This window comes from Rhinoraja longicauda, chromosome 29 (assembly GCF_053455715.1).
Source record: "Rhinoraja longicauda isolate Sanriku21f chromosome 29, sRhiLon1.1, whole genome shotgun sequence".
Classification (NCBI taxonomy): domain Eukaryota; kingdom Metazoa; phylum Chordata; class Chondrichthyes; order Rajiformes; family Arhynchobatidae; genus Rhinoraja; species Rhinoraja longicauda.
The window spans coordinates 18,739,932-18,762,534 of record NC_135981.1 but is presented as its reverse complement, the minus strand read 5'-3'; the positions used below and the strand labels follow the sequence as shown (position 1 = coordinate 18,762,534).

General features: G+C 39.5%; 1 protein-coding gene across 6 annotated transcripts in view; it reads left to right on the top strand.

Moving 5' to 3' along the window:
• hdac5 (histone deacetylase 5) overlaps window positions 1-22,603 on the top strand; it is a 254,535-nt gene that overhangs the window by 147,551 nt on the left and 84,381 nt on the right. For 5 of the 6 annotated variants that reach the window (XM_078424813.1, XM_078424812.1, XM_078424811.1 and 2 more), the window contains 6 exons: window positions 2,448-2,692; window positions 4,295-4,439; window positions 6,267-6,387; window positions 8,710-8,831; window positions 11,292-11,423; window positions 16,717-16,829. In XM_078424813.1, coding sequence (XP_078280939.1) covers window positions 2,448-2,692; window positions 4,295-4,439; window positions 6,267-6,387; window positions 8,710-8,831; window positions 11,292-11,423; window positions 16,717-16,829 — 878 coding nt within the window. The remainder of the gene's footprint in view (window positions 1-2,447; window positions 2,693-4,294; window positions 4,440-6,266; window positions 6,388-8,709; window positions 8,832-11,291; window positions 11,424-16,716; window positions 16,830-22,603) is intronic. The other variant, XM_078424810.1, reaches the window with a different exon arrangement.

Here is a 22,603-nt window from a genome sequence, read left to right as displayed (position 1 = left end):
GTTGCAAAAAGTATCTCTGTTCAATAACCGTTCTATAAGTAGCAGAATATACTCATGTACATTGTACATGTAGTCCAAGAACTACAGACTGTTGGAAATAATAGTCGTTTTTCACACATGAGCATTTGGCGTGCATACTTTTGTTTTGCTGAAAAGTTGCATTGCGCGCCATATTATGATTTTTGATGTAAAATTCTGAATTTTGGACATCAAAATTATGAATTTATAAAATCAAATGTTGGGAGGTCTGATATTGGCCTTTGTATTTATGGTTTCTAATATTAGATCCTCACACGTGGGTAAACAATTTCTTTGTCTGCCTTATCAAATCCCTCCTTTTATAAGATCTCGGGAGAGCAGAACTATATACTGCACTCCTACATGTGTTCTAACCAAGCTTCTAAAATTAACATAACTCATCTGTTCTTGATAAAGGCACTGAGAGAACTCCCCTGATTTTCTCAGATCATGTTATGAGACTCTTTATTTGAGAGATGAAAATTTAATTTAGTTGTATATCTCCCTTTGGACCATAAAGCTATCCCTATGCCGCATGTTTTCCTTCCTTCAGAGAATCACACTTTTGAATCACCCTGTGACAAAAACCTCCAAAACATATCTAAGCTCATGGGAACTTTATTAGTTATAAATTAGTAACTTGGCACTCAGCAAGCACTCCCTTATGGTTACACCTGTTGTTTTGCATTGACCATCTTGATATGTTTTCCCAACACATTAACTCTATAAACATACAACCTGAGCTTGTGCATCTCTCAAATCCTCCTTGCATCATTTCTTAGCATTTAATTAATAACCGAGTCTGGTGTTCAACTAATTTTGTTCAATAATTATTATTTTCTTTAACCTCAAAAGTATAATTTAAACTAAGTGATAAAAGGTTTCTTTTTAGATTTAGATTTAGAGATACAGCGCAGAAACAGGCCCTTCGGCCCACCGGGTCCGCGCCGCCCAGCGATTCCCGCACACTAACACTATCCTACACCCACTACGGACAATTTTTACATTTTCCCAGCCAATTAACCTACATACCTGTACGTCTTTGGAGTGTGGGAGGAAACCGAAGATCTCGGAGAAAACCCACGCAGGTCACGGGGAGAACGTACAAATTCCGTACAGACAGCACCCGTAGTTAGGATCGAACCTGAGTCTCCGGCGCTGCATTCGCTGTAAGGCAGCAACTCTACCGCTGCGCCACGGTGCCGCCCCGAACAGAGGTCTTATCCCTCTGTTCAATGTATATATGGACTACTTAGTTCATAACAAAATTCAGGATGCAATTTTCACGTGCAGCACCCTTTAGATTTTGCCAGAGCCGGACCAGAGATATTGCATCCTGATCCTCTTCCTCTGGTGAGGAGATCTGTCCCTGTTAAGTATGGAATCTCCCCGGGTCACATGAAGGTTCTGAGAACTGTTCCATAACCTATATCTATATCGGATATGTTGTCAGATGAGTTTGGAAAAGTTGCACAGGTAGGTTAATTAGCTCCAGATTAATACAGATCTTAGTTAATTTTAGATCTCAGTTACAATTGGTACAGATCTGTACTTAGAATGTAGAAAAGTGCAGTACCTCAGAACAGAACCTTCTGTGGTGAACATGATGCCAGAGATAAACAAGTCTCATCTGCCTGATATCCATTCATTCCCTGCATATCCATGTGCCTATCTAAAACCTTCTTAGATGCCACTAATGTATCTGTCTCCACCACCACCCATGCAGTGTGTTCCAGGCACCCACCACCCTCTGTGTAAAAATAAAAACGCTTGCCCCACACTCCTGCTTTAAATTTTGCTCCTCTAACCTAACCTCTAGTCTTTAACATTTCCACCCTGGGAAAAACATTCTGACTACCCTATCTATATCTCTCAGTTTTATACACTTCTATTCATCTCCCCTCAATCCTGGGGTTCTAGAGAAAACAATCCAGGTTTGTCCAACTGTAGCGAATCCACCTCTAATCCAAGCAGCATTCTAGTAAACCTCTTTATCCCTCTCCAAAGCTTCCACATCCTTCCTGTAATGGGACAACCAGAACTGCAGATTCAAAATATGTTGAACAACGGAATGCCAGACCAGACAGTTTTGATTTGTTCTCCAGCACTTTGAGTCTTTTGTTGTAAACCAGCATCTGCAGTTCCTTATGTCTCAACCTGTTCTACTTTGGCTCTGAAACAAATGACTATGTCAGAGTTTTATTTAAGTGTTGCAAATACAAACCCGATGGGACCTTCTAGCACTTCTGAAAAACTGATGCAAAATATTAATGATAGGAATATGGCCTAGTAATCATCACCTGCATTTTTGATCAGATAAAACCTCTACCCAGCTGCTTGTTATGTCTATTGTTTCATGAAATGCATTGTATCTAGAGATTTTAAAAATGCTGCCTTTTTTTCTAAAATCTATTTTGTCTTTCACACAGCAGTTGAAGTTAAATCCTCCCTGCCTGTCACTATGCAGACTGCCACTCCAGTTGACTTGAGGACAGATCCAAGAATCCCAGTTTCAAATGTTGACCCTCTTCATCGCGAACAGCAGCTGCAACATGAACTATTGATGCTTAAGCAGCAGCAACAGTTTCAGAAGCAGCTATTATTTGCTGAGTTCCAGAAACAGCATGAACACCTGACAAGGCAGCATGAGGTTCAGATTCAGGAACACCTGAAGGTACTTTGATTATTCTCACTTTAGTTTATTCATTAATATCAACTAAGAATTTGATAACACTCAAAATCCCACACATTAACACTGTCGCTAATATATATCTGATTAGTTATCAATTCTAGAATTATTTTTAAACAGAGATGAGGTTTCTCTTACCATTGGTCGTTTCTTAGTTACAAGGAATACAATACAATACAAAATATCTTTATTGTCATTGTACAGGGGTACAACGAGATTGGGATTTGTTGGGAGATTTGTGAAGCATTAGCATTACAGACTATGGATTAGCAGTACTCTTTTAGAGCAAATTATACTTGACTCATTTACTTTCCCAGCAGTTGATTACCATCAGAAACAATTTTGATGATACGTCTTCACAATACATTTTATATTTTTAAATATTATTCACTGTTACATTTTTACACTCTTCACAGATTTAAACAAATAAATGCACATTATCAAAAGAAAGTTAAATGTGCTATATTTTATTGCATTATTAACAAATGACCATTGTTTTTAGAAGATATAAATTAATCTACACTTATAAAATTACCATGTTTTAATGCACAGAACAATTAGTCAATTGAGGATCATTACATTTATTTTATGATAACCACATTTTTAATGATAACATCAAAAATACTTCCAAGACTTTTTCAAACATGTACAACATTTCAGTCTCCTTTATTCATCATGCACTCTAAACTCTGTAGTAATCTCAATTTTTTAAATCTATTTTTAAGGTTAAGCTAGTTAGAGATTTAAAATTAATTACTGAGACAATATTACTTTTATCTTTGCCTACAGTCAAAATGTTTACTGTATAAGTATAGCAACATATGTTTTTGGTCTTCACGTATCTGGTTACTAAATCTGTCTGCTAAAATATTAATATTAATAATAAAATATTTTGGCTCATTTAGGATTTTTTTTAATGGCAATGCTACAAATCCGATATAAATACGAAATGCTGGAAGCACTCATCAAGTCAGGTAACACCCTGACTTGCTGAGTGATGGAAAGAGATATAGAGTTAGTGTTTCAGATCCAAGACTCTCCTGAATGATCTCAGAAACACTACTCTGTTTCTCCTTCCACTGATGTTGCCTGACCTGCTGAGTGCTTCCAGCATTTTATAGTTCATTTTAAGCATCATTAAGAATTTGGATCTAGGGCTCTTGTAAGTTTGACCTTTGAATGAAATCCTTTTGAGAATTATTAATAAGCTGCTGTGATTTTAGGAAAAAACTGAATGAGGTCAGCCATCATCCTTTGAAAGTAAATAAATTCAATAATGTAAGTGCTGAAACTACACTGTTGATTGCATCCAGTAATACAGTATTTACCTCCTTAATCTTGTCAGATAAGCTAGTTGTATAATTATAGTGTTGTGTGCAACATAAATATTTCTTGGCAACAGCTGAGTATTTTTAGTATGCTTTCTTACAATTGAACTAATGAATTCTAATTCTGTTTTAATGCATTCCAAGTAAGTTGATGGTACGCTGTACAAATGGGATGTGAAAACTTATTTGTAATGGGTATGTTAAGTATGTAAAATACTATGCTTTTTGTTTACTTGGACTTCTATTTCATTTGTGTAAGCAACAACAAGAGATCCTAGCAGTGAAGCGTCAGCAGGAATTGGAACAACAACGCAAGCTTGAACAGCAAAGACTTGAAGAGTTGGAGAAACAGAGACTGGAGCAGCAATTGCTTATGCTTCGGAACAAAGAGAAAGGCAAGGAAAGTAAGGAATCTATTTGAGAATGTGAGCTTTTGAAAAAGTCAAAAGCTGCCCCCAGTTCAGCTTCTCAGACTATAGGGTGAAGATCTATAATCAGATGCACGAGGGAATTTACTTTGGAGACTAGGATTTGTGTTGCACTGACGTGGCAGTCTGTGAAACATGTTGTAGCTGATTTGAGGCTCAGCCGTCTCTTGAGTCTTTCACATGGCATATCAAAAAAAGAATATTCTCCTATATTTCATGAAACAAACCTCAAATGATTTAATAACTTTTAAAGTAAATATTTAAAAAAATATGAAATCAACATTTTTCATCAATGTTTCCTTTCCCTATTAATGTCTTCTTCGTCATGCACTATTGTTCCGAAGGAATTATCCTAGCAGAAAAACATCAATAATGATAGAAACAAGAACGCAAGCTTAAATAACGGTATGGCTTTTAATATTTGGGCAGTACCCTTTTCAATGTACCACTAGGAGGTACAAGAGGGCTCTGCAATACATCATTCTAATTTTTTCTTGCTGCCATTTTCTCTGCATCTTCCCTGATGAAGCAGACAAAATAACATGCAGTGGGGAATAATGCCACCTGCGTTTTTGAGAACTAAATATTGTATGGGCAACATTTTGTGCAAAACTACTTAGTGCGGTGATTTAAATTTTGTAAAATTTAATTCATGAAAGGTTGAATGTTGCAAGAAATAATCACAAAGAAGCAAAATTCAGCTTCATTCAGAATGCTGCTGCTTGCATCTGTAATTCAGCAAAGGGCCATAGTATCATAGTTAGCGAAACCTTTCCTTGTTGTAACATTAATCTAAGTAACTGCTGAAAACTATTGGTTTCTTCAATTTTTTAATTGGTTTAGAATTTGATTTTCTTGATTAAGTAAATGGACAATTTGAATAAATATTACCATTAACAAACCTACTATTAATTTTTGTTGCTCTATAACTAGGTTAACCGCATAATTTATACAGTACAAAAATATAGCAATTTTAAAAAGTGCTTTCATGTGAACTAGTTTTTCTTTGTAGCCACGTTTTATATAATTCATTAAAAATTTGCTGACTAAATTTCTGCACGAAGACCGTAGATCAATGTTTAATATAGAATTTTTAAATATATATTTTCAAAATAATATTATTCGTTGCCCTGCTTTTTTTTTCTCTCCAATATAATTTTGATATGCTTTATTAAGTGATAACATTTTTAAAAACAAATAAAACTCAGCATTAAACAACCAAGCTACAAAGACACAAGAGACTGCAGAAGCTGTAATGTGGAGGACAAAACTAACTGGAGCAAGAACTCAGCAGGTTAAGGTGCATCTCTGAAGGTTAAGGGCAGTCAATATTTTGAGCTAGGTCCCTACATCAGGACTTGAGAGTATAGAGGAGAGATGGGAGAAAGGGGCTGGCAGGCAAAGGTGAAACCAGGTCAGGAGGGAGATGGTGCAGGGGTCCTGCTGGAGTTAGGAGACAGCGGCCTCTGGGTATTAGGTAGAGGCTGATAGGAGACTGGAAGAAAAGGAGTAAAAAGGAACTAGGTGGAAAGATAGAGGGTGGGGGAAGAGATGAAGGCATGGCAGGTGATAAATGGTGGAGGTGACAGTGGAGATGAGAGGTTGCAGATGCTGAACCAATGCAGATCCTAATTTCATCATTATGAAACATTTGGATTGAGAGGTGAAGCAACTGCAAAAATAATCTGCTAGATTCATAAATGCTTGTTTATTTAAATTTGACCTCTAAAATTGGCATGATATCCAATGAATCGTTGCTTAAAGTATTTGTTATAACCTGCCTGTTCTCTTTCCGCTCTTCAGGTGCAATAGCTAGTACAGAAGTCAAACAAAAACTTCAGGAGTTCCTATTAAGTAAAACAGCTTCAAAGGATTCTATGACCAGTGGACTGAATCATTCCATCCCCCAGCATCCCAAAAACTGGTACTGTGTTTTTATATTGTACTGTAGGTTATGATTAACTTATATGTGTTAACCAATACACATTACGCTTTTGTACTTCAGGATGTTATTCCACTAAATTTAAATATCTCCTGACAAAGATCTCAAAGAATAGTGGAATCTCTTTTCAAATCGTCTATTTATTCTAATATAACTTTTCTGAAAGTGGCATGACAAAAGGTAATCTAATTATAATCTAATTGTAGCTTTCTGAATAGCATTTCTGCATTCTTAGTATAGGAATGGAGAAAATTCACTCAAGAAAAATATAATATTGTTATTGCATTGATGAGTGACCATAAGCCAGATGTGGACAAAAAACAACATTAAGCTTAACTTATTATGTCTATATTTCTGTAGATATTGGGATCTGCCTCCACTGTTAGATCTGGAATTTATTTTGTAAATGTTGATTGCTCTTCAAATTAAAACAACTTAAAAACTAAATTTATTCCCTAATTCCCACTGTGTTTAGTTTGAATCTATATAATTTACCTTTCATATCTCTCAAGTTCGCCATTTTGTTGCCACGCCTAAATCTTTACAGCATAAAGACGTTTTAAAACGTTTTCCCTGCTCGTTGCAGCAGAATATTTTTGTATCCAAATTAAACTGGATGATTATAGCGGACACGATAGATTTTTACACCAAAAAAATCATATTTATGAGCATTTATCAATTTTCTATTTATTTAATTATTTGAATTTAAATTCCCCAACCGAGATTCAAATTTGTCTCAGAATCAATGGTTCAGAACCACAGCTGGTGGTCTAGTAATATAACTACAACTACTGTTCTCTGATTGGGCAGATAATCAATGAAATGGACCACATGTTGAACAAGACCACCGCAGAATCTATTCAATTAAAATGATATTTGGAAAAACATTGATGATCTGATTTGGATTGCATTCCTAAATGACTCCTCAGTGACCAGTTTGTCTTGACAGGGAGCATAACACAAGATTCTGTGGCATGATCTATTACAACATTGTTGTCTTTAAATGCGATGTACGCTCACCTTTCTCGATGTAGGGATCTGATTGCTAGGGGGAAAAGTATCAAACATGTTTTCAATCAGAATTTCATAGTTCATGATACATTTGAAACATGAGCTGCTACATATACAACATCTTAAGAGTCGTGCTTTTAAAAATAAAGACTTAGAACTTTCCAAGTAGAGAGAATTTAAAAGATATGACACAGCTATTAGATGGACATTCAGGAAGAGAATAAAGAATTCTCTGCTATCAGTCTCGTACAGGGGAAGTTAATTAGATGTTTGTCTGCTTGCACATTGTTAATAGACTCAAGTTATAGTGACAAGATATTTAGCACATTCAACTATTGAAGCAGATAGCTGAATATTATGTCAGTCAGTAAGAATCATGCTCTGATCAAATCACAGCTTTAGTGCTTATCCATTGTGGGTCAATGAGACTTATTTGAGGCATTGCTGGCAATGATGCAGGAAAGAGTGACAGGGCTGAGCCCTAGTCACAGAAGTCTATATCAGAGGAAAGGGCAAGGGAAAACTGAGCTTTGCATGCTGAGAGGGGGTTATATAATGATGCCTCTGAAAAATTATTTTAAATTAAATTCCAAAATTAAGTTAAGTTGCAACAGGTTTAAGATAGTAACAGATGTTGAGGAGCTGGTATTTACTTATCCCTTTGCAGGAATTGGGTATAATAACTCAACCAGCATTTAGAATCTCTCCCCAACTGCCCCCTGAATTGGGAGGTGATATCTGTGGGTGGTTTCATGTCAGGAACATTACCGTGGGTTCTCTGTCACATTATGATCTGAGGAAGGCTGGTAGGCTTCTTGTTCTAAAGGACACGAGTGAAACAAATGAAATTCATCAACAATCCAGTAGTTTTATTGTCGCAATCACTGAAACTGGCTTTTGAATTCCAGATTTATTTAATTACATGAATTTAAATGTCCTAGTTTATGATAATCCTGTCTCTAGATGGTAATCTAGGCCTCTGGGTAGTAATCCAGTAATTTAACTGCTATATTACCGTGTCCCATATCCTTTACCCAGACTAACGGTGACAAAAACACTCATAATTTAATTAAATGTCGAAGCAAACAAATTCACCATGTTTCTGGCTGGTTGAGCCAAACTGATCAAGTATATAATTTGCATTCAACTTCATTCGGTAATTTTGTTTCTAAGGAGTAATTGCAAAGTCGAAGTTGCATTTAAGTATTATACCCTTTATCCTCTCCAAGTACACAATGAAGTGTACAGTTGGAAGTGTGCTGTTACAATGTACTTTTCTATTGTTTCGATCAGGGGAGCCCATCATGCATCACTGGACCAGAGCTCCCCACCCCAGAGTACAACACCTCCCACCTACAAAGTCCCTTTGCTGGGATCATGTGATGGTAAAGATGACTTTCCACTCCGAAAAACTGGTAAGTAGTCAGCATTTAATGACAATTATTTTTAAAACACTCGCCCCAGAATAATAAATACCATTTCACTAAAGTAATGGGGATAATGTTCAGTGCGAAGTAGTGAGGGAAGATATATACTTGTAGATATATAAAGCTGTGTTTGCAATTAAGATTAACTTTGAAAACATTAAATCCCACACAAATTGATTACAATTCTTCCTATCCCATTGAAGCTGCTGAGTGCTTCCAACATTTATTGTTTTTGCTTTGGATTTCCAACATCTGCATTTTCTTACAGCAATTGACTGACAGTACATATTGTCACCCTTATCAAAGAACAATAATATTCTTATTTCCCCATTTGCATTTCCTTAATAGGATTTTTTTTCCTAAAAAAATTCAGGCGGAGCAGCTGGTACAACTACAGCCTCACAGGGCCAGAGATCCAGGTTCGATCTGGACCTCTAGTGCTGTCTCTGTAGAGTTTGCAAGTTCTCCCTGTGACCACGTGGCTTCCTCCCACATTCCAAAGACATGTGTTGTTATTGGACTCTGTAAATTGTCCTATTGTGTAGGGAGTGAATGCGAAAGTGGGAGAACGTAGAACTTGTGTGAACTGGTGATCGATGGTCAGTGTGGACTTAGTTGGCCGAAGGGCCTGTTTCCATGATGTGCCTTTCAATTCAATTTCCTATAATTAGCATCACAGTTATCATTCAAATATCTTTCAGTGGTATGTGTTACATGGGGATTCTTGTGATACAGTCGTGACTGGGACTATCAATATTTTATATTCTATCATTCTATCATTATATTCTATCACTGATTGGATTCTAGGTTCTGTTACAGTCTGATTCGAGGGAAACTATAGACACCCTGCCCTGGAAAATAGAATAGATTTTCTAGTTTAATCCTGAAATTTAAAATCATTGATTTATGGTTGGTTTTAAGTTAAAATTCATTGGTGTAAAGATTTCTACTTAAACGTTTTATTTTCAGGCCATGACAATTTTTGCTTTCAACGCTTTTTACTTCTGGCAAGAAAATACAGGAATTATTGCAAAACAAAATAGTTACTTACTTTTATTAATTACTTTGAATGGATTGGAGAGTAATTTATTCTTATTTTATCACTTTCTGGTGGGGGGTAGAGAGACATTGAGATATCATGTGATGGCCATCTCCATCAATAGAAGGACTGACCACTAACTCTTCACATTTAATGGTTTGACTGGTATTCAGTCCTAAAGGATCAACATCCTGGGGGTCAACATTGAACAGAATCTATACCCAACTAGCCCCATTAACATTTACGTTTCAAACGTAGGTCAAATGTTAGCAAATAATGCCGTGAAATATTAATTTTAACCGCACTGTTTGAGTTCTCAACTCATATTTCAGGAGAGATGATTCACAATTAAAAGAAACTGAGGGCTACTGATGTACGCAAGAATGGATATATGAATTTCACTGCTTAACTAATTCACTGCTGAGAAACACATGTCAATGACACTGGAGATTAGGTTTTTCCCATGTGCATTTTGTTGTTTTGTGTGGTTTTTTTCTGTTTTGTTTTCGGTATTGCATCAGTGTGAATAACATGCATCAGTGAAAATGACACGTCAGTACTTTACATCACATTTCCAAGTTTGTGATTTTTAAATAGTGAATTAAATCTAAAATTGATCACAATCTTGTGACAAATTTGTAATTGTTTTCTTTCAAGGGTTGTTAGTTTTTAACAAGTGCTTGGTTTTAAAAGAGCAGGTTCAAGATATAATAAGCTACATATTTAAAAATCTGTGTTGACCAGTAACAAGAACTTATAACTCATGACAATATATTTGGGACATTGATCTGCAGTCATTCCAATAAATATATATTTTTAAAATCAGATGCTTTCAGTTTAGCAAATTGGTCAAAAACATTTCAACGGCATCTAACAAAAATGGCCATGTAAGGATATATTAGAGCAGATGACCAAAGCTTTCAAAGGTCTTTTTTTCAGGAGGAAAGAGAGATGTAGAAACGGAGAAGAAATGCTTAGAGTTTGGAACTCCTGCAATTGGTGAAATGATTTAACTTGGGATGTTCAAGAGCCCAGAATTGGAAGAACAGTTTGTTTTTAAATGTCAAAACCGGAAACAGTTACAGAGATAGAGATGGACAAATTAGATGGATTTGAAAATAAGAAACCTTTAATATCAAGGTGCATCTTCGGGAGTATTGATGGGTGTGGATAAATGAGACCACTCAAGTCAGCGCAGTTGCAGCAGAATTTAGAATAATATCAAGATTAGAGAGGATAGAACGAGGAAGCTCAATCAGGAGATAACATTAAAAATAATAGAGCCACACCTTTCCCTGCATCGATTTACTTAATTAATGTTAAATTTTTAACACTTGTTATTCAAGCCAGATCAAAAATCAACAAATCTAAAGCTTAATTTTTTTTTCCCCTTCATGTAATATATACAGCTTCCGAACCTAATTTGAAGGTGCGTTCCAGATTAAAACAGAAAGTGGCTGAAAGGAGAAGCAGCCCATTATTGAGGAGGAAAGATGGCACAATAATTAGCACATTTAAGAAGAGAGCTATAGAAATTACAGGTAAGGTTGCAGAAACAACAGTGTGCTAAGCATAATGTATAACTATGTAATCTGGGAATGAAACATGTGACAATAGCTTTTTTGCTTCTGTATATTCAATTTGCTACTCGCATTACTCTTGTAATTTTACTAATATTTCCCCTCCCAATTTAAAATATCATTTATCTGTAGGGTTCCATGCGTGTAGATTGCTCTCCAGTGCCTCACCTGTGAAATCAATATTCATGTGTGTGACCTGTGAGCATGTGGCTGCTTCGCTTTTTTTATTTCCATGCAATATATTCTTGTGTACTCATTAACTCCCCATAATTCTCCCACAAACACCCTACACAATGGGTAATATACAGAAGTCAATAACTTACTAGTCAGCATATATTAGAGATGTAGGAAGAAACTTGAACACCTAGGGAAACCCTTGGAGTCATAGAGAGAATATGCAAACTCCACATACAAAGTTTTCATGGTCGGGGATTGAACCTGTCAATGGAGCCTGTGAGGCATCACTGTGCCGCCCAGACACGTTAAACAAAGGCTCGATGTTGTGCTAACTAGAAGTCTGCGGAAACACACTTCTAAAAGAGGTCCCAGCTGTGAGCAGGAGTGATAATCTCAATGATTTATTTCTCCCTAGTCCAAAGATGATGAAACCAAAGACGGGACATTCCTAGTCTCTATTACTCAGCTAATCACAATGTGTAGAATTGGTGGAGCTTGGGAACCACACATACCCAATTCCTGGAATTCTGTGCAAAGTATGGAGAATCATTTCTTTAAATGGTATTGAATAAAAGATTTTTAACGTGATGGAAAATCCACATTCTTTCTATGTCTGCAAAAGGTAAAAAAAATTACATGTATCCATTTCATTGGGACAATCAAATAAAATAGAATTGAAATCTAGATTAGATAATGTTCCAATTCTGGGGTACTGAGGTTATAAAAATGCTGCTGGATAAATGGTACTTGGTGTATTGTGGAGCATCTGTGTTTTAATCTTAATGTTGTAGATTCCCTTCCACTCTTGATGTGTTCATAAAACACAACTTGAATACAATCAGGCTATCTAAATTAGTTCCAAATTGTACACAATTAGTTGCTCTTTTACCATTATTACTCTCAGCAATAGGTGCAGATTCAAACGAGTGTTTGGACCACACAAATGGGAATCTATATGGGAACCTGGTGAAATTTAAAGAGATGCACTGTAATAGAAATGGCACAATAAGAGAATAGAGCTTTAGCATCCACTGAAAAATCCGAAGATACGTGAATCTCTGAGCAACATTTGCTAAGACTGGCCACCAGGGGAACAGCCCAGACCTGACTCCCCACATTTGGGCACTGTGCAGGATGAGGGGGTTTTAAGAGTTGCCCATGAGATTTACTTTCTTTACAATCCCCAGGAATTAGAATTTCAGAATCCGTAAAAATAACCGAGGCAGCATTGAAGCTAGAACTGCCATTTGTTATTTCCTCTGCCAATTTTGTGATAGGTATTAACACCAAGTGGCTTTGCAACATATGCCACAACACTGCATCTGGCTTCCTGTTCTAGATTCATTCAGGACAATTCACTGTGGTCATTAACAGATTGATATTGTGCTATTTCAAAATATGGTAGTTATCTTTGGAGCTCTAGTTAATTGAACTTTTGCAGCTGATGCCACCTTTTTTCCTTCTTGAACACTGGTACCATTAGAAACATGAAGCACTGTGATTCAGATGTTTCCAGTGCATTGATGGGTCAGGAATGAGTGTTTCATGTCTGGCAGCAGGAATATGTGATTTGGAATGGAGCTTTCAAGCCACTAATCATCTACCAGAGGTGTATTAGCTTGTCCTTTCAGAGTCATAAAGCATGGAAACAGGTCTTTCAGCCAATTTGTTTATGCCAACCAGGATGCCTATCTTGCTGGTCTCATTTGCCCGCATTTGATCCACATCCTATAAACCTTTTGTATTCATACCTATCCAAGTGTCTTTTACACGTTGTTATAGTATCTCCCGACATTTTGCAGCTCATTCCACGTACCTACCACCCACTTTGTGAAAAAGCTGCCCCTCAGGTTCCTGCTAAATCTTTTCCCTCTCACTGAAATCTGCGCCCTCTCGTTCTTGATTCCACAGCTGTGAGATAAAGGATGTGTGCATTCATCCTATCTATACCATTTATAATTGTACATACCTCAAAAAGATAACTCCTCAGTCTCCAACATTCCAGAAATTAAAATCCCAGCCAATAAACCCAACTCGGTCCCTTGAGTCCTGGTTACATCCTCATAAATCTTTTGTTCCACTTTTTCCAGCTTGATGGCATCTGGGTGGCCAAAAACGAACACAATACTCCATGTGCAGCCTCACCAACATCTTGTTTAACTGCAATATCAGCTCCTACATTCTATACTCAGTGCCTTTACAGCATGCCAAAAGCTTCCTTCACTGCCCTGTTCACCTGTGGCACAACTTTCAGGAACTATGTACTTGCACTTGCTCCCACCATTTACTATGAAAGTCCTGCCCTGATTTCACATCACAAAATGCAACATTGCAACATCTCGCAGTAATCTGAATTAAACTCCTTTGTCATTCTCAACCCATTTACCCAGCTGATCATGATCCTGCTGCATTTCCTGATAACCTTCACTGTCTACCTACACTACCGCCTACTTTAGTATCATCTACAAATTTACTACCCATGCCTTGTACATCCTCTCCCAAATCAGTGATATAGACGACAAACAGTGGGCTCACCACCAACCCCTGAGGCACATTACTAGTCATGAAACTCCAATCCATAAAACATCCTTCCACATTACCCTCTGCTGCCAGTCATCAAGCCAATTATGTATCCAATTAGTTATCTCTCCCAAGATCCCATGTGATCGAACCTTTCGGAGTAACCTTCAATGCATAACCTTTTCAAAGATCTTGGTGAAGCCCATATAGACAACATCTATCAACCTGCCCACATCTACCTCTAATCAAATTTGTGATAACCTCCCTTACACAAAATCATGCTGACTATTTCTAATCAACCCCTGTCTTTCTAAATACATCTATCTTATTCAAGAATCCCTTCCAGTAACCTACCAGCTACAGGTGTCAGACTTACTGGTCTATCATTCCCATGTTTTTCTTTACAGCCTTTCTTAAATTGAGGCATAACATTATCCACCCTCCAGTCTTCCGGCCCTCACCTGTGGCTAACAATGATGTATATATAATCCCTCTCTCTCTCTCTAAACATATATATATATATATGTTATATGTACATAAATAGCAGCCAGGGCTGCCACAATTTCTTCCAGATTTCCAATGTGTTCATGGATAGACCTAATCAGGTCCAGTTATCTATCTATCTAACTTCATGCAGAGAATGAGGGAGAAAGAGAGTGAGGATTGGAGATAGGTGGTCAACAAAGGGTTAACAGAGGGCGGGAAGGGAAACAGAGAGGAGAGAGAGAGGAATCGGGCACGAAAATGGGGAAGGTATTGGAGAGAAGGGGGGCATAACATATGCAAAGGGGACAGAGTGAGAGATCGAGAGGAAGGACAGTAGGGATGATAGACAGAGAAAGATAGAGAGTGAAGGTGGTATAAAGATGGGAAGTCATGAAGAGCGATAGAGGTGCGAGAAGGTGAGTGGGGAGGTGCCGATAGAGAGTATGGAAGGTATGGAAACAGACGTTAGAGGGAGTGGAGAGCGAGAGGCAGGAGGAGGGGTGGAGAGGGTGAGATAGAAGGGAGGTACCCAGGAAAAGAGAGAGGATAAGAGAGCGAGGGATAGAGAGAGTGAGAGAGGTAGGGGCAGAAAGGGGTTTAGTTGTGAGAGATGGGGAATGAGGAAGGGGAGAACGTCCACCATCTTTGCAGTAATGCCACGATCCCCAAGACATTCCCATTAGCTTCGCTGAGTTCACTAGTCTTCCTTGCCTGACGAGTCCTGACTTTCATTCTTCCATTGGTCTTCCACCTTTCAAAAACTGAGAGATGAATTTCTCATGAATATATGTATGGGGCTAGAAGAAATAAAGACAGCCATAAAGTCAAATCATGCTCCATAGAACCAGAACACTGCTTTCCTTCTTTTGTTAAAAAGGGTATACACAACAGTGCAGAAATGATTTCATCTTTACTAAACCAGCCTTCTTTTTTAGATCTTTATATGTAAACCATGCCTAGCAATAATATAAGGGATGTGCTGATAGAAAATGCTAGAAAAACTATGACATATTCCCCACATCATTTCAATTTTACAAAGCTTCTAAATTCTACCACAAATCCAGGGTGGGTTCCGTGAAGACTAATCTCTGTTCAGCTTTAAGATCAACATGTTTGAGGTGCAGTTGATGTCGAGTACAACCGTAATATTTTTTGGTAAAAAGGTGTATGCTAAGTACTAAATAGTGAATAATTAACAAAGACAGCATTTATTTTCAGTTATTTAATATCTCATCATAGATACTGTTCTAAGATCATGCCCTTTGTTTTTATAGAGAAAAGTATCATCATTGACTTTTATTGGTAAAACATGAGTTTTATTTTTGATGATGTGAGCCTTGAGCAAGGTTCAGTAATTGCCAGAATGTTCCACTAATGCCAGTTGTCATGCTTCCCTGTAGAATCATCCTGTGGATGTTGGTGCAGTCTCATTGCAACTAATTGCAGACTTGCTTCCCATAATCAACATGATAGAGTAGCCATGCAATGACGAAGTTCTATCTCAAGGATTTAACTAGGCGATGGAAGATTTTTCCATATTTTCCATCCAATGTCCTGTAAAGGGAGATGCTCCACCGTAATGTTTCTTCGCACCTCAAAGAAGTTTTCAGGCAGGCTCTAGATATCATGCTCTGCAAATGCTTTAAATTATCGCCTATGAGAACATTTAAAGAGGTTCTACCTGCCGTGTTGCCACTTTTTTTTTAATGCTATGCTTATTTTAGGTAAAACCAAGAAAACCATTTATGGCTTCATATATTCTTGCAAAAACAGTTATGCTATTATTCTGTATATGGAATTTTCTGCCTTTGCTGGCTTATGTGGAATTTTCCACGCATGAATGTAAATGGTTGGGGAAAGTGCAGAAGTGGATAATCCTGACTCAGTGGTGAATGGAAGGTATCACACCTTCCATTGAAAAACAGCAAATTGTCCCTTGAAATAATGTCTAAATATTGCATGTGTTGAGTAATGGGGATTAAACTATGCTTTTTTGTTCTTGAGCATTTAGCTAGAGTCTGATGAAACTGCTGTTTCCTTGATGCTAGTTTCTTTGTTTTGATTGTTTCAGTTTCCTCAGTCTGTAACAGTGCTCCTGGGTCTGGCCCTAGCTCTCCGAACAATTCAAACAATATTCCTGCAGAGAACGGAACAACCGGTTCTGTACCCAATATTCATGCTGAGGTAATAGCTTGTACCTACCATTAAATCTTTAAACCAGTTATTTCCAAACATATAACTAGCCTTTTTATAAGCTGTTACATTAAAATCTGCAGGCAGTAAATATGAGTTTGGGGCTTGTATTACATAAATTAAGTTTTACCATTAAATACACTCCAATGGCAAGTAATTTGTTGATTTTGTGGTAGTATTCATGAGCTGCATTCACATTAAGATTAATGAAAGCCATGAGATTTTATAAATAGCAAATACTCTGGATTTTTACAGTAATGGGCTTTATCTGTAATATTTTTTGTAAACTGAATTATTTAAATGATTATGCTCTTTGGTAGTTTATTATAGGTAATTCAATTCCTCTCCCTTTCAAATATTCAGAATGTGAGCAGTTAAAACTAAAACTCTCCACTCTGGTTCACCAGTGTACTTCATTCCGTATCAATTGAATCAATGTAGATTTTCAGTTTTCATAGTGATCTTTACGCTTTTGGGATAGTGTCCAATATAATCTAGATTGACATTGAACTAATGTTATTTCATAGTGGTCCTTTACCAGTTGGGATAAATTTGGGAGTGTGCTCACCAATATACAAAGGTAGATATTTAATATTCATGTGATGTATTGCTGCTCCACCTCTGCAGTTTGATTTACATGGTTGTGCACATCACACAAATTTGGATTTTTTTCAGAAAACACTAAAAATATAGCAAAATTTAAGGGTAGCTGAGTAATTTTCTGTGTCCTTTTTGAATATTGTACAACTTTCAGTCAAAATTGTTTTTAGTTACTCTTCAAATATGTGGATTTCAGCTATTTTTAATTTAAACAAATTATATATTTGGTAGAGATTGTGTCAGGTGGTATATTGGTAATTTATTAATATTTTAACAGGTGAAGTATCCACTAATGTGTAAGAATATAGATAAACAGATTTTGTCTACCTCCCTCTTCCCACCTTTATCTTTTAGCTCACACTGTTCAGCTCAATTATTTTGGGGCTGCATTTACAAATAATTTCACCTTGAAGCTGCTGCAGAGAGCAAACATTTATAAAATGACGGACGTTGTCTGAAATGTCAAGCACTGTGACTAAGAATGACTCATACCTCGTATCAAGAAGAACGATTTTGTGTTGAGGCTTGTCATTTAGTGTTTATAAAGATTTTTTTTTCTGCTGCGTGGAATTGAGGAGTGATTTAGGAAAAAATATGATGAGATTAAAAAAGCTGAACTGTGTCTTGTGACTGGCATAAGAGTGGTTCTGGAGTTCTGCAGTAGATTAATATATGGAAAATCCACCAATCATCCACCTGCGTTGCCTCATTAGGCCACAAGCTCTTCTCCCAAAGTATTGTGAAGAGTTATGCATTTGGTGTATTGTTTTGCAAAGGTTTTCCAGTATTTTTCAGTTTGAAAGTATTTTTCAATGTTAATGAACTCTTCAAATTGGCTCAGTATCGGACTTGACTCTAAATAGTGATTGAGAGTCAATGTTGACATTGAGAGCCCCAACACTGTGGCAGGAGCACAGGGAGGCAAATGTAAATAGTGGGGGAAAATCCTAAACAATTCACTGCCTGTCCCATCGTTGCGGGCAAACATTATAAGCAACTTATCTGTGACATATAAAATATGAGCATTTGCAACATGAATGTATCCTACCATTCTGGGATACCTGTCAGAATAGTGTATAAAGATTAATTTGTCTCAGCAGTTAGATTTATTGAAGACACAAGGAACTGTAGATGCTGGAAACTGAAGAAAAACACACAATGCCGGAGGGACACAGCGCTCAGGCAGAAGCTGTGGAGAGAATGGAGAGGAGATGTTTCAGGACTGAAGAAGGGTCCTGACCCAAAATATCAACTATTCATTCCTTCCACAGATGTTGAGTTACTCCAGCACTTCAGATTTATTGGATACCAGACTAAGGTGGACTCGTTGGGTCCAAATCTCTCCTGTGGACCTCTCCTGGGACAACCCTCCCCTAACTGACAATCCTGCATGCCTGCATGCCTGGCAACCCTCTCCAACTGACGAAGCCCGTTGCCGGGCGGGGAGTGTCCCCCGCGGCCGTGGCCGTGGGCATGCGAGGGGGGACAGGGAAGGGGAGAGGGAGCCACTCACCTCGGCCCTGTGCCGCCAGTGCTGCAGCCAGAGTAGGCCGTAGACCCAAAGCCTCTCCTGTAGCACAGCGGCGATGGCCATCTTCTTGGACCCTTTGCCGCTGCGCTGCACCACGGGAGGAAGGTCAGGCACGGAGCACGCAGGGACGGGCATCGGTCCTCCCGGCGGGGGGGGTGTGCATCTATTAGAGTTAGCGGTAGCTTGTGGGCGCAGCAGCCCCCTCCTCCTCATTGGCCGCAAACCTGCATTGGTCCAGCACCCTCTCCTCCCCCTTCCCCCCTACTCCATCCCACCTCAACCCCCCTTATCCCCCCCCACCTCTCCTCCCCCCCCACTAATTCGCTCCATCCCCCTGAACCCCCCTTATTCATCCCCTCCCTCACCCACCAGCGCTGCAGCCAGAGCGAGCCGTGGACCCAAAGCCTCTCCTGTATTGGTCAAGCACCCTCACCCTCCCACTCATCCATTCAATCCCCCTTATCCCCCCCTCCTCTCACCCACTCCATCCCCCTACCCCACCCCCACTCCCCCTCCTCCCCCTCTCCCCTGCCCCCCACCTCTATTCCCCCTCCACTGTCCCCATCCCCACTCACCCCTCCCATCCCTCCTCCCCCTCCCCACCTGTTCCCCCCACTCCCCACTCCCCCCTCCCCTACTCCCCCCCACACCCCTCTCCCCAGCCCTACTCCCCCCCTGTCCCTCTCCCCCCACCCCCACGTGCCCACTCCCCCCTTCCCTTCCCCCCCACCCTCCACTCCTCCTCCACTTCCCCCTTAGCTACTTTTAGGATTCATGTTTGTTTTGAGTTATAAAGTAAAGGTATGGTTCATCGTAGAGAATTGAGCAGTAACTCCAAGCAGCAGGAAGGTTTCACTGCCCATGCTACACATAGAAATTATGTTTAGGTTAGCTACTGTTTTTAGATGTATAGTAAACCATTGTTTTAATGGACGTCTTTATAATGGATTATAGCGGTCCGACGCAACCGCCAACTCGCACCCCCTCCCTCTCCACTTACAGCCACTGTTTCCAATACCATCCCTGGCTCATCAGCGAACCCTTCTTCACCCACCACACAGTCCGGTTGACAGGGCTGTTGTTGCAGATCACATTGTATACCCTGGTCGAGAGCAAGCGCTCGGTCACCCCTCTCACCAGCTGCCACATCATCCTACACTTTGTCCACACCGCCACTCCCCCACTGCTGCCTTCTCATCCTCCCGTTGCTCTATCCACTCTGCCTCTATCCGGCACCCCCTTCCCCTCCCCTTCCACCTTGGAAGATATCGGCGACTGCAGGGGAGAAGGAAGAGTGGAGTGGAGCAGGAGCGGACAAAGTGAAGGAAGAAACGGCTGGTGGTGAGAGGGGAGGGAGCCCCATGGTGACCAAGCATGTCCTGTTGTTGACACCGACCTAAAGAAAGCACTGCCAGCCAGGGACTACAACGTGAGCCACAACAACTAGACCCTGCGTCAGCTGGTGAAGGAGGGCTTGCTGGTGCAGACAAGCAGCATCAACACCTAGTTTTAAGGTGAATCGACATATAGTGCTGGAGTAACTTGGCAGACTGAATCAGTCTGAATAAAGGTCCTGATGTCACCTATCCATGTTCTCCAGTGATGCTGCCTAACCTGCTGAGTTACTCTTTGCACCATGCACTCTGTCCTTTTGTGTATTAAACATCATCTGCAGTTCTTTATTTAAACTACATACAGTGGTATGAACATTGACTTCTCCAACTTCAGATAGCTCCTCTGTCCCTCTCTTCCCCTCCCCCTCCCAGATCTCCTACTTTCCTGTCTCCACCGATATCCTTCCTTTGTCCTGCCCCCCTGACATCAGTCTGAAGAAGAGTCTCGACCCGAAACGTCACCCATTCCTTCTCTCCTGAGATGCTGCCTGACCCACTGAGTTACTCCAGCATTTTGCGATAATACCGTACTCAGTTAAAGCGGACAATCCGTTATAACGAGGGTTTACTGTATTAATATGGGGAGTAATTAGTCAATCAGTTACTAAAGGGCATGCCCTTTCAGATAATTGATCTGTATATTACATCATAGACCAGGAAGACATCTACTCTTTAGCTATTCAGAATGTTGACATTGAATCCACAATATTTGCTTTCAATAAGCGAGTTTGGTATCTCGATAAACGCAAGGAATCATGGGATTTGTCAAAGGTCATTCGGGATTTAAAAAAAGCGAAAGCAGCACTGTGTAAACTCTGTATAAATTGTTAACTATTCTACCAAGGAATTAATCTAGAATTCTATCAACTCAATAGCTTCCGTTCTTGTCCTGCTGTTCACACACTACCTAGACAGTCCCACTTCTAGCTCAGTTCAATAATCTGCAATTATGAGATGTTCAAAAAGTTAAAGAATTTATTATTTTCATTTAATCCTTAATGTGTTTGCTGCTGGAATAAGAAAATATTACTTGTGTTTGAAACATTTTCTTATCTTTATTCATAATTTATGTGTAAAAACATATGTAATCTGAAGCAGGCAGCGACTGTATCAGTGTGATGTGGGCTGATGCTTTACCTACAGGCGGTGTGAATGTACCGTTAAGGCAAAGATTCATCTCCACGGAAAACTGATATAAGACATTTGACTACGAAATGCCTGCCCTTTAGTATTGGATAGATTGAGTGGAGGGTCTGTGCTGTCCCAAGTTTGCGGTGGTTGCGGTGCGTTTCCTCCAGCCATCTCGCCCAGTACACGTTGACCAGCACAATTCGCCAGCCCTTGTTAGCAGAGGCTCTTTGTGCAGGTGTTACCCGAAGCCCAAAGGTTTTGTGGTGGTTCTGCATTAGGAGCAGGCACACAGTGAGCTAGCAAGAGGGCTGTCAGATCAGATCAGCCCAGGTTGCCGAGTGGCCGAAGGGCGGATTTTAATGGGTCGTTATTAAACTGTTCCATCTGTGCGGCATCGCCAGCTCTCTCTCCCAGATCACCCAGCCCAATTGTCGACAAAGTCCGACTGAGAAAATGCTCCCACTCATATTACAGGTTGGCTCTGCGTTCGCTCACTCGCTGGGGCGGGCGGTACCTCCGTCAAAGAGAACGAGAACAGGTCCCGTCACCTGGGGAGCTGCAACCCACTCCTGAGTGAAGCCTCTAATTTGCCTGCGGTTCAAATGGCTGCAAGTTCTCATAATTATCTCCGCCCGGTCACCCGGACCCAGCTCCCAACTGTGTGCCCTGACAGACTGGAACCAACCGCCGAGGGGAAAGCGACAGCATCTTTATTTAAGCCAACCCACCTCGAAAGTTTAACCAGCCTGTTCGAATCCAATCTGAAATTTCCAAAACTACCCCCCACACAGCACATTCTCCTCGTTGCCTTCAATCCAGGAAGGTTGTTTAGATAGGAATGTAAGGACTGTCTCAAATTGGTTGACCACACAACTTGTAATTCGTGTAAATCAATATCGAATTTGAATGGCTGTGACTCAGGCTAATGCCAGGGATTTGAAAATTAACAGGTTTGTTCCAGGCATTCTTGCGTTTTCAAAACTGGTGCTGAATTGAGTCAATAATTTAAATAGATACAATTGTGGATTTGTGCAGCTTGCAGTACGCTGTGGCCTACTGCTGACATATTTGACGGATAAATTTATTTATAAATCTCATTGAAATGAATA